Raw genomic sequence first — 15,732 nt, forward strand, 5'->3', positions numbered from 1 at the left:
TTGCCAATTAATTCCATCCAATTGAAGCTCAATTAAATCAACCCATGTGTCCTCGGCCTTCTCATGACATTTCCCCGTCAAATGATCCAACTTGCATCCCGAAGATTCGATTCAAAACGGCCCTCTGACAATCCCAAACAAAAACGGCCTTACTTTGCTTTTCCGCCAAAAATCTCAGTTTGTAGAAAAATCTTCTGGAGATGAGTCGACGTTCCTAAAATGAATTGTGACATGCCAGAACTTTCAATTTTTGAATCCGGGTTTAAAAATCACGGTTAATTTCAATCTGGCGCGATTTGAGCGCGTCCTAATCTACCGGGTAGCTTTTAGGAAATTTTCAGTGCAATTGACCCGTGGTTGATTATTTTCAAGCCACGACATAATCTTCGACACATTAGCGACTCTCGATTGTCGTGAAAATCTCGAGGTTTCAAATACGGACACAGGGTACCCAAAACGACAGAATAATCAGTTCAGTGCCGGTCGACGAGGATATTGAAATCAGGTGGAATCACCCACACTCTAATTACATATCTTAGTCGAATCGACCTATTACGATCTCTTTCGATTCGACAAAGGTGTCGTAATGATCCTTGCAGATTTATACGGTCGAGAAGTCGGTTCATGGTCAGATTCTCAAGCCTATTGCATTTAAATTCCTTAACGGCTTCCCTTGATAGACTAGTTATCTCGTGAGTGATCAGCTCGGAGAATTGAACTATAAGCGCGTCGATGAAAAGTCCGTCTCATTTAATTGAAAACAGAATCAGAAATTTGGGATGTCACATAAAACATGATGAAAAACTTAGGTTGATGAATCTTCTTCTATGGTTTGATAGAGCGGTTCAAAGTGATTGACAAAATACATTATGTGGAAATCTCAGGACGTCATGTAATTTGTGTATTCTTGACTCATTTGATATAACTATAACTGAACTTTAGTTGTACTGTGGAGTGTTATAACTTACATATTCCGTGATACATCATATATGTTTTTAGCTAAAACACGAGTTGGGCGAGGTAGCTTCTTAAAAACTACCATAAGGTGTCCATCATACATCTTATAATGCTGCTATAGGAAAGTAATAGGATACTGCCTTGTGCTACATTTAGACATGTAGCCAACCTCACTATATCTAGCTTGGACGGGGCCAAATTTGCTCAGCTAGGCCTCTGTTGTGACAGATGAGGGTGACCCTTGCTCAAGCAACTCTAGCCAGCCTCGCCCGACTGGCCATTGGCAAAAAGGAAGAAGAATGCAAAAAAAAAAAAAAAAAAAAATCGAAAAAATATTAACATCGTATTAAAAATTGTCCATGTTAACAAATATTTGACCAAAATTGACAGGATAGACTCAATTGGCAAAATGTAAAAAGTTTTAAGACTCAATTGGCAAAATTGAAAAGTTTATGACTGAATTGATAATAGTGTAATAGGTTTAGGATTTTTTGAATAATTTTCCCAATGAAGAGGAGCTGTGCCCTTGGATTGTTCGAGAGAGGTGGCCTAGTCGAAATACTGGAAATCTAGTGTGGATTCCATATTTGACCGCTAAACCGTAAAAGAAGAGAAAAAAAAAATAACATACAACAATTTCTGCGAAATAAAGGAGGAAAAAAAAAACAGATTCCACTAAGATACTTTGTAGTAGTGAGCCGATTTCAAGATAAGGTAAGGTCCAATCTCAGAGACAAACTGCATTTTATAAGCATTCGTGATATACTAAAAGTTAAAGATGAAACACAAGCCAGATGAAACACAAGCTAGCTCTTAACATTTTTAAACTCACATATCCCAAAAGAAGATAAGTTCTTTGAGACTCTCGGCTAGAGTAGCATTTGCCATGAATTACAAGGTAGAAAATTACACAGAAAGAGATACGGAAGGAAATATATGAAGCACACAGAAGCATATACATCCTCTTATTTATGAGCATGATAATTTTTATTATTGGAAGCTGATGATTCCGGACCGACGTGGATGCTCATCTGTTTCTTACCGGCTCTCTTTCTGCAATGAGTAAATTTTTTTGTAATTGGCCAGCAAAAGATAAATATGTTTGAAGAAGATGAAGAACTTATAAAACTGCCGTATGCAACATGCATGGAATTTTCATTCGTTGTTTATTTATTTCCGCGAAAATGACCTGATCTTAAATTGGATGCAGAAAATCCCAAACCTACAGGTGAAGATAAAATGCATACCAAGATACAATTATAGTAATAGTAAAGCACATCTTTCACACATTACAACCAATTTTTATTTATCAAAATCTATCAGGGAACAAGATAAGCCTTCATACTGCTATTTTCCTAATATTCATGTAACATATAGGTTACACAAGTAATGTACCATAGGACGATCCCTTCTTTTATTTGTAAGAAACAACCAATTTCGCTCTCTAAAATATTCTCTCTTATTTCTCCTAAAGTACAATTGAATTTTTCTAAAATTTCACATAGTAAAGTTGCACTTTCGTTGATGATGATAATGACAATAATAACAATGATGATGATGATGATAATTATAATAATGGATTTTACCTTGGACAGTTACTCTGTTTTGACCAGCGTCTGTTGGCGACCTTTTAGTTTTTCTTCCATATCTTGGCAAGGTCTTCATCAACTCCTGTAAGACTCACACTTTTCAAGCTGTCACTATGATTCAAGCTATCAACCGTCCCTAGCTTCTCGCATTGCCTGATTTCCAACTCTTCGAGACTACGCATCGCCCCTTGCTTAACAAACAATACTTCTAATTCCTCGAGCATCCATAGTTTTAGGATGCGAAGTTTTGGAAAACCTGCTTTGCAATTCAAGCTTTTGCCGGTGAACGATCGAGCCAATAACCTGAGAACAATCAAATCTTTCAGGTCGTATAGGGCCTCCATTGGATCACCTTTCAGTCTTGACATTGACAAGGTGAGCGCTTTCAGATTCTTACAGTCCAACGAGAAGCTCGGAACAGACTCCAATGATCCGAGCAAATACACGTTTGAAAGAGATGGGGGCCATTTCATTTCACTCAAATTGAGCACTGCAGGCTGGCCTAACAGGTCCCTCGATCTCAACCTCAGGGACTCGAGCCTGGTCAGGCTCGAAAAGCATTCGGTCACTGCCTTCACTGCCCCGGGACGGCATGTCACGCCCAGCTTCTTCAGGCTTCACAGCTTCTTCAACACTCTTATCATGGGGCTCTTACCAGTTTCTATGAACAGACCCCATAGCGTCTCGAGTTTACAATATGGAGGCTTCCCTGATATAATATGGTGTGGGATGGACTTTCCGAACGATGCTTCGCTCAGGTACAGATGTCGGAGATTCTTTGCATTCCAAATGGCGCTCGTCACTTTGGTTATGTTGGTGTGCTTCAGATCTAATGTTTCCAGGAGCAACAGATTCCCGACTGATTCTGGAATGGAATCCAGAATCGTCCATCTCAATCCCAAATACCTTAGGTTCGACAGTATATTTCCAAAGTTCTCAGGGAGTACAGGCTTGTAAACACCCTCGAGATCAAGTACCCTTAGCAAATACAGGCGTCTGTCTAAAAGTTTTGGTTTAAGAAGATTTTGTGATGCATCAAGAACTACGATGTCTCTCCCTTGGGTCTCAAGCTTACTGGTGTTAAACAAGGCAAAGACCGAAGGCAATGGACCTGGCAACTATAATGTCCTTCCGCTGGGGTTTGCCCTCGCACCTGTTGATGCTGGGCACTCTGCTTGGGGTTGGGGCCCGTGACCCTTGTTTCTTCCTCTATCCTAAGAAGTCCGAATTCTTTTGCTTTCTGACGAAAAAATTCATGAAGAAAAGCAGGCATGCGACATGATTGGGCGCTACCATCCGGTTTTCGCTGTACCACGCAGATTAAGTTCCTTCTCTCTAATTGGCGAAAGCAGTCCTCTGCCGACAGCGATCGTTCCAACCCGTTAGCAGCCTCTGCCAATAACCACTCAGCAGCCCATTGCCGGAAAAGCCTCCTTGTAGGGACCTCGGACTCCTCAGGATAGAGAGCCATGTAAAGAACACATAGCTTCATTATACTAGGCAACTCGTCGAAGCTCAAGCGCATGATATCTTCTAGGGTGGGACGATCTTTGAGCTGCTTGATGAGGGCCGCCTGCTTGCTCACTTTCACCGTGGACAAAAGTCCTCCTAGCAGTGAGATAGCCGGAGGAGAACCATTGCATTTGCTCAAAATTTCCTCTTTGATGGTCATCTTCAATTGTGAATCGTCATCAATGGAGTTACCTCCTCCAGTGATGCTTACATGCAGCAAATCCTCGCACTCTTTATTGGTCAAGTCAGGGAGAAAGTGGAGATCAGGCGTCCAAGGGTCTGCATCGTTGTGCATTTCCGCATTACGAGTTGTGACAATTACTCTGCTTCCGTTCATCGAGTCTACGAATGGGATCAAGAGCTCGTTGAAGAGTTCAGCATCGCCCCAGTTATCCAAAACTATCAAGTACCTCTGCTCCATCAACGATTTATGAAGCATCTCACACAGCTGCTCCTCGTCCTTGTGCTCCAAGTCTTTTGGCGGATCTCGGACCGCTGTCTGCTTCAGTATGTCCACCAGGAGGCTCTGCTTCCAGTATGACTCCGCCCCAAGGCACGTGACATGTGATATAACTAGTATAAGCACCTAGAGGGGGGTGAATAGGTGTAAAAACAATTTCTCGAGATAAGAGAGTAATACTAGATAGACAATAGAAAGGAAGTTCTCCTTTAGTTAACAAAACGAATTATGATCAAAGTAAAGCAGAGAGTAGGGAAGAGAAAATTGAACACAAGGTTTATAGTGGTTCGGCTTATTCCAAGCCTACGTCCACTCTTCCGCACTGACAGCCCACCGACTGGATTTCACTATGAACAAAAGAGATGTTATAGCAATACTTTCCCTTGATTCTACAGTGTAGATACTCTACCACACTTCCTCAAGGTATCTCAAAATATAGACTCTCTTTTGCGTACAAGATTTCGCTCAGTAAATGAATTGACTAAGAACAAGGAGCTTCAAACTTTGGAATTCTTCTATCGTGCACACTCTCGAACAACTGGAACGTCTTCCTTATATACTCCTTTATGCCATCATACCTATTGGCACTTACCAAAGGAATTCTTCCAATCTTCCCGTTGGACAGAATCAATTAGGAAGATCATTCGAGCTATTAAAGAAACATGTCGATAACCCATCAATCCTGCTCGCCCATACAATCAGGATCTCGGTTTCCATAAGTAGAACCTTCCAAGTAAACCTCGCCAATCATCGGATCCTTAATCAATCTTGATTCGAATAAAGGAATCCGTTATGTCATATCTAGCCAAGAGATCTTCTCCAGTCGATAAGGTCAAATCCTTAATGAAACACACAATTCTGGATAACCTTTCTTCAACGGATTAGAAATTGTCAATGAGAATAGACTTTGAGTCTTGAGTTTGGCAGTTCGGAGGTCTTCAGACTTTAAATAGTAGAGTCTGCAAATCTTCAGACTAGACTGATGGAAACGTTTTGTCAGCTTCAAAATATTCCAGAAAGATTTCTCCAACAATCTCCCCCTTTTTTATGGTGGCAAAACTTTCCTACGGATTTGAAGAACTTTGACCTGCAAAACATTACTCAAGCAAATATGGATATCTCAAAAAGATTAATGGCTTAATTATAACACTAGAATCTGCAACCACAGAAAATAGGTTAGACTTGCATGAGAGTAAAGCCATTCATAAGATATAAATAGTACTTAATATAAGCAGTCAAATCCAAATCCCAAATTCAGTCCACATCCAGACACACAAGTCAAGTCAAACATCAAAACAAACTAAAAGTTCAACAAGTTTAAGTTCAAAGTTTTCAAATCTCGCATCTCTCCCCCTTTTTGTCATCATAAAAAAGGTTGAGATGGAAATAGAATAGAGTCAAGATTGCTTGGGAACACAAACAAGCTGGAAATCTCCCATTGACTGGACGATGCCTTCCAGCTTTTTCAATTCTTCCTTCAGTTGAGCCACCTCTTCAGCCTTAGCATTTGCTTGAATCTGAAGAGCAAGGGCTTGGATCTGATCATTCAAGGAAACTGAAGAAGCTTGTCATGCATTATGCAAGTTCTGAACTTCGCATCCCAGAGCATATATCTGACCCCGTAATTCCAAGAGAACATCAAGAATTCTACAGAAATCTGCTAAATTATCAGTCTGCGTACTGGCTTCTGCACGTTCAGATGGAGTAAAGGCAGACGATGGCACATCAACATAGTCACGCAGATTTGGCGATGAAGCATCATGTCCCTCCTCAGGAAATTGAGAGGCATGGATGTCCTTTGGATCTGCTAGAGAGCGGCCGACTCCTTCACTGGTAGCAGGATATGAGGACATTCCTCTTTTCTCACCATCTCCCCCTGTTTCCATGCCTTCAGGTGGAGAAGAGTGTTCCTCATGCTCTCCTTCCTCTTGATTTCCTCTTTCTTCTTCTTCTTCTTCTTCAAACCTTTCTTCCTCTGCATCTCTTTCTTCAACTTCTCTCTCCTCTTCTTCTTTCTCCTTTGCTTCTCTCTCCTCTGTTTCCTTCTCCTCTGCTTCTCTCTCCTTTGTTTCTTTCTCCTGTCGTTCCATTGATTCTGGAACAGAACGACTCAGGTTCTTTAATGCCATAGCAAAAATGGTGATGTCATCCTCATCATCTTCATCCTCAATGATGAGAGCTCTTCTCTTTTTGGATTTCTCTTTTTGGATGGAGCAACCATAGGCTCCTTCCCTTTTCTTTTTGCTGCCGAAGAGACTTGATGAGGCTTGGCAAGGGTTGTCTCCTTGAATTTCTCCAACACCTTGTCGAGTTCTTTCAGACGCATTTTGGACACCATTTTCAGTCCTACCACCATTTTATCACACGATCGAACACATAGAATTTGTGGAGGCTGAACATTCAAATGTCTGAATAACTTTGACATAAGACCTGGATAAGGAAGTTGACCCTTGTCCTTCACCACTGCTCTATACATGTGGAACAAAATAGTGTGAGGAAGAGAAAAAATTTTCCCAGCATTGATGGCGTACATCAGCTTTGCCTCTGAGTTTGAAACATCAGTCTTTGAAGTTGATTTCGGTCTGAGGCAATTAATCACAATCTTGTGAAGCAGAATGTTGAACGCTCGCATCCTTGAGTAGGAAATCCTTCCCTCCGTCCTTCTATCTTTAACAAGTTCCAATGTGGCACGAGCAACAGAGACATTGATTGGTTGATATCTCCCTCTCTTAACCCCAATCACATCAGCAAGCATATCTACATCCACCACAAAGTCCTGATCTCAGACACTAAAAGAGATTCTATTCGCATCCAAGAAACTAAGATTCGAATAGAAATATGCAGTTAGTTCAGCATAGGCTTCTGTAGTGTCAGAATAGAACTGTTCAAGTTGAAGAAAACTAAACTTTTCTCTCAAATTAACGTTCACAGCATCAAGGAAATCAAAGTCCACACTCCTAGGGTTTATCACCTCACGCTTCAACAATTTGGAGTATAGATCTTTCTGTTCCTTCGATCAAAACAAGTATGTTCTTTTTCCCCGAATGTTTGCCGCAACACCCATTCTCGGTTGAAATTGGATGTACAATTTGTCATCATCATTCCTATCTATCGGATTCAGTCCTCCAACACGCGGATCACTTGGGATATTTGCAAGGGTTTCTTCTGCCAACCCCTTAGGAGCAATTCCTAAACGCTCCATATTTCGCAAAAAGATGTACTCATTCCCATATCCCTTGTCCTTAAGAAACTCATCGATGTAGTTCAATGGAGTACCGGTCCTCTTTAAAGCACGGTAAAGCTTATAAATAAAAGAGGGCTTTTGAATTCTTACAGGATCTGCGCCTTCAACGATTTCTTCCTCTTCTCGATGACCAACACCCTGTGGACTAGTTGGTGGAGAATGACGCTGCTGAGAATGTTGTGGGCTCTGCTGCTGACTAGGTGACTCCTCTTCCTCGGTGAGATCAAAGTGAGTAGGCCCCTCACTCATTTTCTGTGGTCCCTTGCTTGCGATCCTCGAAGACTTTCTTGAAGACGACATCTTTCTCAGTTTTTGAAAGATTCCAAACTTGACTTTCCCAAGAAATATGACAACTTTTTCGAAGATTAAACAAGAGAATTAGACAGGAGTGGAAGATCGATGCTTTTTAGGGTTTTGGAGTTAAGCGAAGAGGAACCGACTGTATATAGGTCAGTCGAAGAGGGGAATACTAAACGTCGTAAAAGATGCCTTTTAAAAATAACTGCCTTTTTCAAAAATAGATAACTGCCATTTTTAAAGAAAAATTAACTCCTTTTTGAAAAGGAAAAATTGCTCTTTTCAAGGAAATTGAAGATAGCAAAAATCAATTATAGATAGATGATCGTACATTTCCGAGATTTAATATGAGAGAAAATAAAATAACTTACAGTCAAGAACCTTGATTGTCTGAGTCTGAGAGTCTCTAGACTTTAACTTCTTCAAGCTTCAAGATGTTGAGTCTGGAACGGATGATTTCAAATTGATTTTTCTCCAAAGGCTTTGTAAATATATCCACCAGTTGGTTCTTTGAGTCAACAAACTGAATCGAAATTTCTCCATTTTGAACATGATCTCTAATGAAGTGATGTCGAATCTCTATATGCTTCGCTCTTGAGTGAAGAATTGGATTTTGGTAAGATTGATTGCACTTTGGTGTTGTCACGGTTAATCTCCGTGCATGAATCTTCAATTCCAAAGTCTCTTAGCTGTTGTTTTATCCACAGAATTTGTGAACAACAACTTCCGAGAGCTACATACTCTGCTTCTGCTGTAGAAAGAGCTATTGTATTTTGCTTCCTTGAAAACCAAGACACTGTCATGCTTCCAAGTAGTTGACAGGTACCCGAGGTGCTCTTTCTATCAACTCTACAACCGGCTAGATCTGCGTCTGAGTATCCAAGAAGAGTAAAGTCTCCCCTTTTAGGATACCAAAGACCGAGGCTTGAAGTTGAAGCAATGTATTTGATAATACGCTTTGCAGCACTTAGATGAGATTCTTTAGGTTCTGCTTGAAATCTAGCACAAATGCAAACACTAAACAAAATATCAGGTCTAGAAGCAGTAAGATAAAGAAGTGAACCAATGATACTCTATTGCTTCGGTCAACTTTCTTTCCTCCTTCATCTTTGTCTATCTTCAAGGAACTTGACATTGGTAGATCAGTCTTTTTGCAATTTTCCAGTCCAAACTTTTTGACAAGATCATTAGCATATTTTTCTTGATGGATAAAAGTCCCTTCCTTCAATTGTTTCACTTGAAGTCCAAGAAAGAAGGTTAGTTCACCCATCATGCTCATTTCAAATTCATCATGCATAGACTTAGAGAATTTCTTACACAAACTTTCATTAGAGTATCCAAAAATAATATCATCAACATATATTTGAACAAGCAGAAAACTTTTGCTTTCTTTTTTGATAAACAGAGTAGTGTCTACTTTACCTTTGACAAAGCCGTTTTGAATTAAAAACTTACTCAGCCTGTCGTACCAAGCTCGAGGTGCTTGCTTTAAACCATACAAGGCTTTTTTCAATCTGAATACTGAGTCTGGTTTCCTTGGGTCTTCAAACCCAGGTGGTTGTTCCACATAGACTTCCTCATGGATAAATCCATTCAGGAAAGCACTTTTGACATCCATTTGGAATAACCTGAAATTCTTATAACAAGCAAAAGCAAGTAATAATCGAATTGCTTCTAACCTTGCTACTAGTGCGTAAGTCTCGTCATAGTCTATTCCTTCTTCTTGCGTATATCCTTTGGCCACGAGTCTTGCTTTGTTTCTTACGACTTTTCCTTTCTCGTTCATCTTGTTCCTGAAAACCCATTTAGCTCCAATAATAGATTTACCTTTTGGTTTAGGAGTCAACTCCCAAACATCATTAATGCTTAATTGTTTGAGTTCTTCTTGCATAGCTTCAATCCATCTTTCATCAGATAAAGCTTCTTCTATGCTTTTGGGTTCTATTTCAGAAATAAGAGCCACAGCACTAGACTCTTCGCGCCTTTTGGATCTTGTGCGAATTCCTTCATTAATGTTGCCAATAATGAGATCTTTGGGATGATTGGACTTATGCTTCCAGTTACTGGTTGATTTGTCAGGTTGATGATCACTTCCTTCATTTGAATCTTCAATAACCACTTGTTCTTTGGTCTTTCGTAGTCCGAGCTTCTTGAGATTTAGACTTTGTAGAGTTTGGAGCAGGTTCAGATTCTTCAAGATGAGTCTGAATAGTTTCATTTTGCATAGAATCCTGGAATTTGACATTCATTGATTCCTCCACAGATTGAGTCTTCTTGTTATAGACTCTGTAGGCTTTGCTTGAGGTAGAATATCCAAGAAAGATGCCTTCGTCTGATTTTTCTCCAAACTTACCAATTCGATCATTTGCATTTTTCAATATAAAACATTTACATCCAAACACATGAAAGTATGAAACAATAGGCTTCTATTCTTTGAATAACTCATAGGGGGTTTTTTTCCAGAATAGGCCTTAGAAAAACTCTATTAATAATATAGCATGCTGTTGAAACTGCTTCAGCCCAAAATCGTGAAGAGATGTTACTTTCAATCAAAAGAGTTCTAGCCATTTCTTGAAGCGATCTATTCTTTCTTTGCACAACTCCATTTTGTTCTGGAGTATATGGAAAGGAGAACACATGCTGAAAACCAGATTCATCACAGAATTTTGTAAAATCTTGATTTTCAAATTCACCTCCATGGTCTGTTCTTATACTTGAGATAATATACCCTTTTTCATTTTGAACATTTTTAGCAAACTTTTTAAAGTAAGAGAAGGTTTCAGACTTACTTGCCAGGAAATATACCCAAGTAAATCGTGAGTAGTCATCCACAATTACTAGCCAATATTTCTTACCTCCAATGCTCTGAGTTCTGGTTGGTCCAAAGAGATCCATATGCGTAAGCTGCAGACACGATTAGTGGAAACTTGATTTATTGGTTTAAAGGAATTTCTTACCTGCTTTCCCAATACGCATGGTGTACATAGATCAGACTTTTGGTATGATAAATTGGGTAAACCACGAACAAGCTTCTTTGCTGAAATTTTGGCTATCTGCTTCATATTGATATGCCCAAGCTTTCTGTGCCATAAGCTCGCTTCGTCTTGAATTGAGATTAGACATTGCGATTCATCTGGTTTCACATCCAAGAAGTAGATATTTCCATATCTTCGACCCATAAATGACTGAGTAGAATCTTTACTGGTTCATAAACATATTCCCTCTTGAAAGTTTATTTTGAAACCGATATCACACAGCTGACTAATACTTAGTAGATTGTAGTTAAGTCCTTCCACTAGGGAAACATTGCTTATTGTGAGGTTTCCAATCTTTACAGTTCCAAATCCCACAATTCTTCCTTTGTTGTTTCCTCCAAATGAGACTTTTCCACCATTTACTTGAACGAGCTTTATAAAGCAATTTGAATCTCCTGTCATATGTCTTAAGCATCAACTATCCAGATACCATTTTACCTTTTTCTTAATAGTGACCTGCATTTTAAAAAGAGACTCAAGCTTTCTTTGGTACCCATATTTTCTTGGGTCCATTGGTATTAATATTATATGTGGTTTTTGCCCATACTTTTTTAACAGGTTTCCAAAGCATAGGACATTCCTTTTCAAAATGATCTGCACTATTGCACTATGAACATCTGAGAGCATTTCGACCTACTAGTTTTACAAAAACCTTTTTGAAATGATTTTTGTAAGCATCTCTTGTGGGTCTTTGCTTAATTCTTTCCTTCACTTTAGGAAAATCAATTAGAGTAATGGTTTCCACAGTCATTCCCAAACCAGATTTATTGAAATAAGGTCTTTGTGCTTAAAGAATTTTCTCAAGTTTCTCAGATCCTATTGAAAATCTTTTTGAAATATTTGATATGTCATTTTTTAAAAATACATTTTCTTTTAAAAGATTATCTTCACTTTCTTTAAGAGTAGAAATATTCATGTCTAAACATTTCAACTTTTCTTTCAAAACATTTTCCTGTTGTTTTAGTGCAGAGTTTTCCTTTTTAAGTTCGGAAATCATTTTAAGAGAAGTCTTAAGACTAAAACACAGCTCATCAATGTATTTAGAAACTTTAACAGGGATTTTAAAGTTACTTACCTCAAATTCACCGTCCGAATCTGAGTCTGTCTCGGAGTTTGAATCAATCCGATTGTGCCATCGACATATATTGGCATAATCATCATCACTTTCTTCACACTCTGTATCACTCCAGGTTTCTACTTTAAGAGCCTTTCGATACTTTTCAGCTTTTCCTTTCTTCTTCCTCACAAGAGGACAGTTGAGTTTGATGTGTCCCTTTTTCTTACATTCAAAGCAGACTACATCTTTGTTTGATTCATCATCCTCAACAGACTTAGTCTGTTGCTTTTGAAAACTCTGTTTCTTTGGATTGAATCTTCTTCCTTTTCTCGTTCAGCTTTACAATCTTCTTATCATGAGAGCAAGCTCCTCATCATCCATATCTTCTTCAGAATTTGTAACATCAGAATCATCATTAGATTTTAATGCAATGGATTTCTTACTTTTAGGATCTTCGTCTTCATTGATTCGTTCCACTTCATAAGACTGAAGAGTTCCAACCAACTCATCGACAGATAGTGGCATGATTCTTTGTGTCTCTCTTATTAAGGTCTTTATGTAATTCTAATCCTTGGAGAGTCCACGCAGTAGCTTGTTTACCTTCATGGGATTAGAAATTGGTTGACCTTGATTTTCGAGACCATTCACGATTTCTGTAAAACAACTAAACATGTCAGTTATAGATTCTCCTGATTTCATTTTGAAGGCTTCGTATTGACCGAGAAGAATGTTGATTCTGGTCTCTTTCACTCGATCAGTTCCTTCATAGGTAATATGTAATCTATCCCAGACTTCTTTTGCTGTAACACAAGAAGATATTATGTTATATTCAGTAGGTGACAAAGCACAATATAAAGAATAAATTGCTTTTGCACAATATAAAGAATAAATTGCTTTTGCATCAAGAGCTTGTCTCTTGATTATCTCTTCCTGAGTCATTTCACTAGACTCAACAGCTTCTTTTCCTCTCTTTGTGACAGATGCAGCTTTAGGAGTGATTCATTTTTCTACAACATCCCATTCCAGAGGATCCTTTGATCTTAGGAATGCTTTCATCTTGTTTTTCCAAATGTTGTAATCCTTTCCATCAAAGTAAGGTGGTCTGGTATTGTTTTGCCCTTCCACCAGCCTTGGAGCTAACATACTAGCCATGGATCTTTAACTCTGAAGTAAAACACTTCAAACAAAGTGAGTACACAGGCTCTGATACCAATTGATATAGCTAGTATAAGCACCTAGAGGGGGTGAATAGGTGTAAAAACAATTTCTCGAGATAAGAGAGCAATACTAGATAGACAATAGAAAGGAAGTTCTTCTTTAGTTAACAAAACGAATTATGATCAAAGTAAAGCAGAGAGTAGGGAAGAGAAAATTGAACACAAGGTTTATAGTGGTTCGGCTTATTCCAAGCCTACGTCCACTCTTCCGCACTGACAGCCCACCGGCTGGATTTCACTATGAACAAAAGAGATGTTACAGCAATGCTTTCCCTTGATTCCACAGTGTAGATACTCTACTACACTTCCTCAAGGTATCTCAAAATATAGACTCTCTTTTGTGTACAAGATTTCGCTCAGTAAATGAATTGACTAAGAACAAGGAGCTTCAGACTTTGGAATTCTTCTATCGTGCACACTCTCGAACAACTGGAACGTCTTCCTTATATACTCATTTATGCCATCATACCCGTTGGCATTTACCAAATGAATTCTTCCAATCTTCCCGTTGGACAGAATCAATTAGGAAGATCATTCGAGCTATTAAAGGAATATGTCGATAGCCCATTAATCATGCTCGCCCATACAATCAGGATCTCGGTTTCCATAAGTAGAACCTTCCAAGTAAACCTCGCCAATCATCGAATCCTTAATCAATCTTGATTCGAATAAAGGAATCCGTTATGTCATATCCAGCCAAGAGATCTTCTCCAGTTGATAAGGTCAAATCCTTAATGAAACACACAGTTCTGGATAGCCTTTTTTCAACGGATTAGAAACTATCAATAAGAATAGACTTTGAGTCTTGAGTCTGGCAGTCCGGAGGTCTTCAGACTTTAAATAGTAGAGTCTGCAAATCTTCAGACTAGACTGATGGAAACGTTTTGTCAGCTTCAAAATATTCCAGAAAGATTTCTCCAACAACATGAAGCCAAGCGCGACGGTCAAAGTGCTGCTTGATTTTCGGCATGTTGAAGACACTTCTCACCACTGCGGTCTTGCCACAGTGTTGTTTGCCAACCACCGAGATCACCCGAAGGTTGGACTCGCCATCAATCAACCGGTCCACAAGCACCTTTACATGTTCGCCACGGCCCACGATATCGGACTCCATCCTTTGCCTCGTTCTTTCTCGATTCCCTTCACTGAATGGTGCGAGCTCGCTGGATAACGACTTGACTCTCGTCATAAAATCCTTGGCCATCCCTTCCCAGTGGCGAGCTCGGTTCGTCACTGAGAAGAGCCGAACTGAAGCAAACACCTTGGCGAAACAACCCTTCTGCAATTTTGGCGTCTGATCTCCGAACCATTCAACAAGGCATTCTTCCATTTCCTTAGCTTTATCAGCCAAAATCTGAAGCCTTTGTCTGTAGTCATCGCTGAGCTCGGCGTTCATCCTGGTGTTCAGGATCCACTGGAGATTACTTATGGAGTCAGAGATTTGATCTGTTAAATTTGGATAGACGATGACGTCTTTGTACCAGTGGAGAAGATCATGAAGTCTGGCTATGGCCAGCGAAACGGCTACTTCAGGGGCCGCCATGGTCATAGTTTCGAGCAGAGAAGGGCCCGAAAATTCGAAGGGACTGATTAATAATAAGCTAGAAAAGGATTAGTGGCTCGAGCCATGATTTCGAGGAACCAGTCCGAGATCTCTTATAGGCGTGAGAATAGGAGTAAAAAGAACAGAATTATCGTTTTTCTTTCCTACGGTGAAATTGCCTGGGACTTTCGTATTCACCTTTCGATTTGCCTGATATTTTTTAAATATGTTGAAAATTATGAATAAAATATATGCGGATCCACGTCTCGATGCGAAAACAATTCGATTGAAATGCATTAAAATGCGAGTGTCGGAAGATTTCAATTCTTCATTTCTGTTTTTTCGCAGTTGGACAGAAAAGAAATTAATGATATGCACCGCGTTATGGTGAAAAATTATAAAATACACGCGTCATCCATCAAAATTTGAATATGTAGCAAATGCTATTCACTGAGGACGGACCTCATCAGTAATTCTAATTTAGTCATAATTATTGGAGGCCCCCATCGAACTCCTGACGTCAAGCTGTCCTTATTGACTCTGTCGTATTCTACCTGCTCCGGAACTAAAAGGAAGATCCTCACGTGAAAAACGTGAGTCTCTGGGTGTTCTGCCGTCCTCATTACATTGGCTCATTCCAATTGTTTCAGTCAAATAGCGACAGCCGCGTGCCTAAATCATTCACATTAAGGTAAAATCACATAAAATAGAAACGGGAATCTGAGAACAGAACCAATTCCCACCAATCCGGTTTTACTTTATTAATATTTTTTATTATCTGTATATCTAAATATGAGTTATTATAAGTGTATTTTAAGAAA

At 39.3% G+C, this 15,732-nt stretch overlaps 1 protein-coding gene and 1 long non-coding RNA gene across 2 annotated transcripts; both read right to left on the reverse strand.

Annotated features, from left to right (window-relative positions):
* Nucleotides 1-1,752: 1,752 nt before the first annotated feature.
* Nucleotides 1,753-3,615, reverse strand: LOC120288899. The gene is made up of 2 exons (XR_005546814.1): nucleotides 2,544-3,615; nucleotides 1,753-2,010 (listed from the first exon to the last, which is right to left on the reverse strand). It is a non-coding gene; the product is annotated as an uncharacterized LOC120288899 (long non-coding RNA).
* Nucleotides 3,616-3,755: 140 nt separating this feature from the next.
* Nucleotides 3,756-14,911, reverse strand: LOC120288849 (putative disease resistance protein At1g50180). The gene is made up of 3 exons (XM_039303021.1): nucleotides 14,357-14,911; nucleotides 3,926-4,644; nucleotides 3,756-3,786 (listed from the first exon to the last, which is right to left on the reverse strand). The coding sequence occupies exons 1-3, from the start codon at nucleotides 14,909-14,911 to the stop codon at nucleotides 3,756-3,758; spliced, it is 1,305 nt and encodes a 434-aa protein (XP_039158955.1).
* Nucleotides 14,912-15,732: the final 821 nt, after the last annotated feature.

The sequence above is a fragment of the Eucalyptus grandis genome, chromosome 10, assembly GCF_016545825.1.
Source record: "Eucalyptus grandis isolate ANBG69807.140 chromosome 10, ASM1654582v1, whole genome shotgun sequence".
Lineage (NCBI taxonomy): Eukaryota > Viridiplantae > Streptophyta > Magnoliopsida > Myrtales > Myrtaceae > Eucalyptus > Eucalyptus grandis.

What these genes read in the sequence shown, in the direction of transcription:
- LOC120288849 (XM_039303021.1), bottom strand. Translation starts at nt 14,911, where the DNA reads ATGGCGGCCCCTGAAGTAGCCGTTTCGCTGGCCATAGCCAGACTTCAT. An exon ending in ACTGTGGCAAGACCGCAGTG is followed by an intron (nt 4,645 to 14,356) that starts GTGAGAAGTGTC and finishes ACCCCCCTCTAG; the next exon opens with GTGCTTATACTAGTTATATC. An exon ending in TTGGCAGAGGCTGCTAACGG is followed by an intron (nt 3,787 to 3,925) that starts GTTGGAACGATC and finishes TTTTTTCGTCAG; the next exon opens with AAAGCAAAAGAATTCGGACT.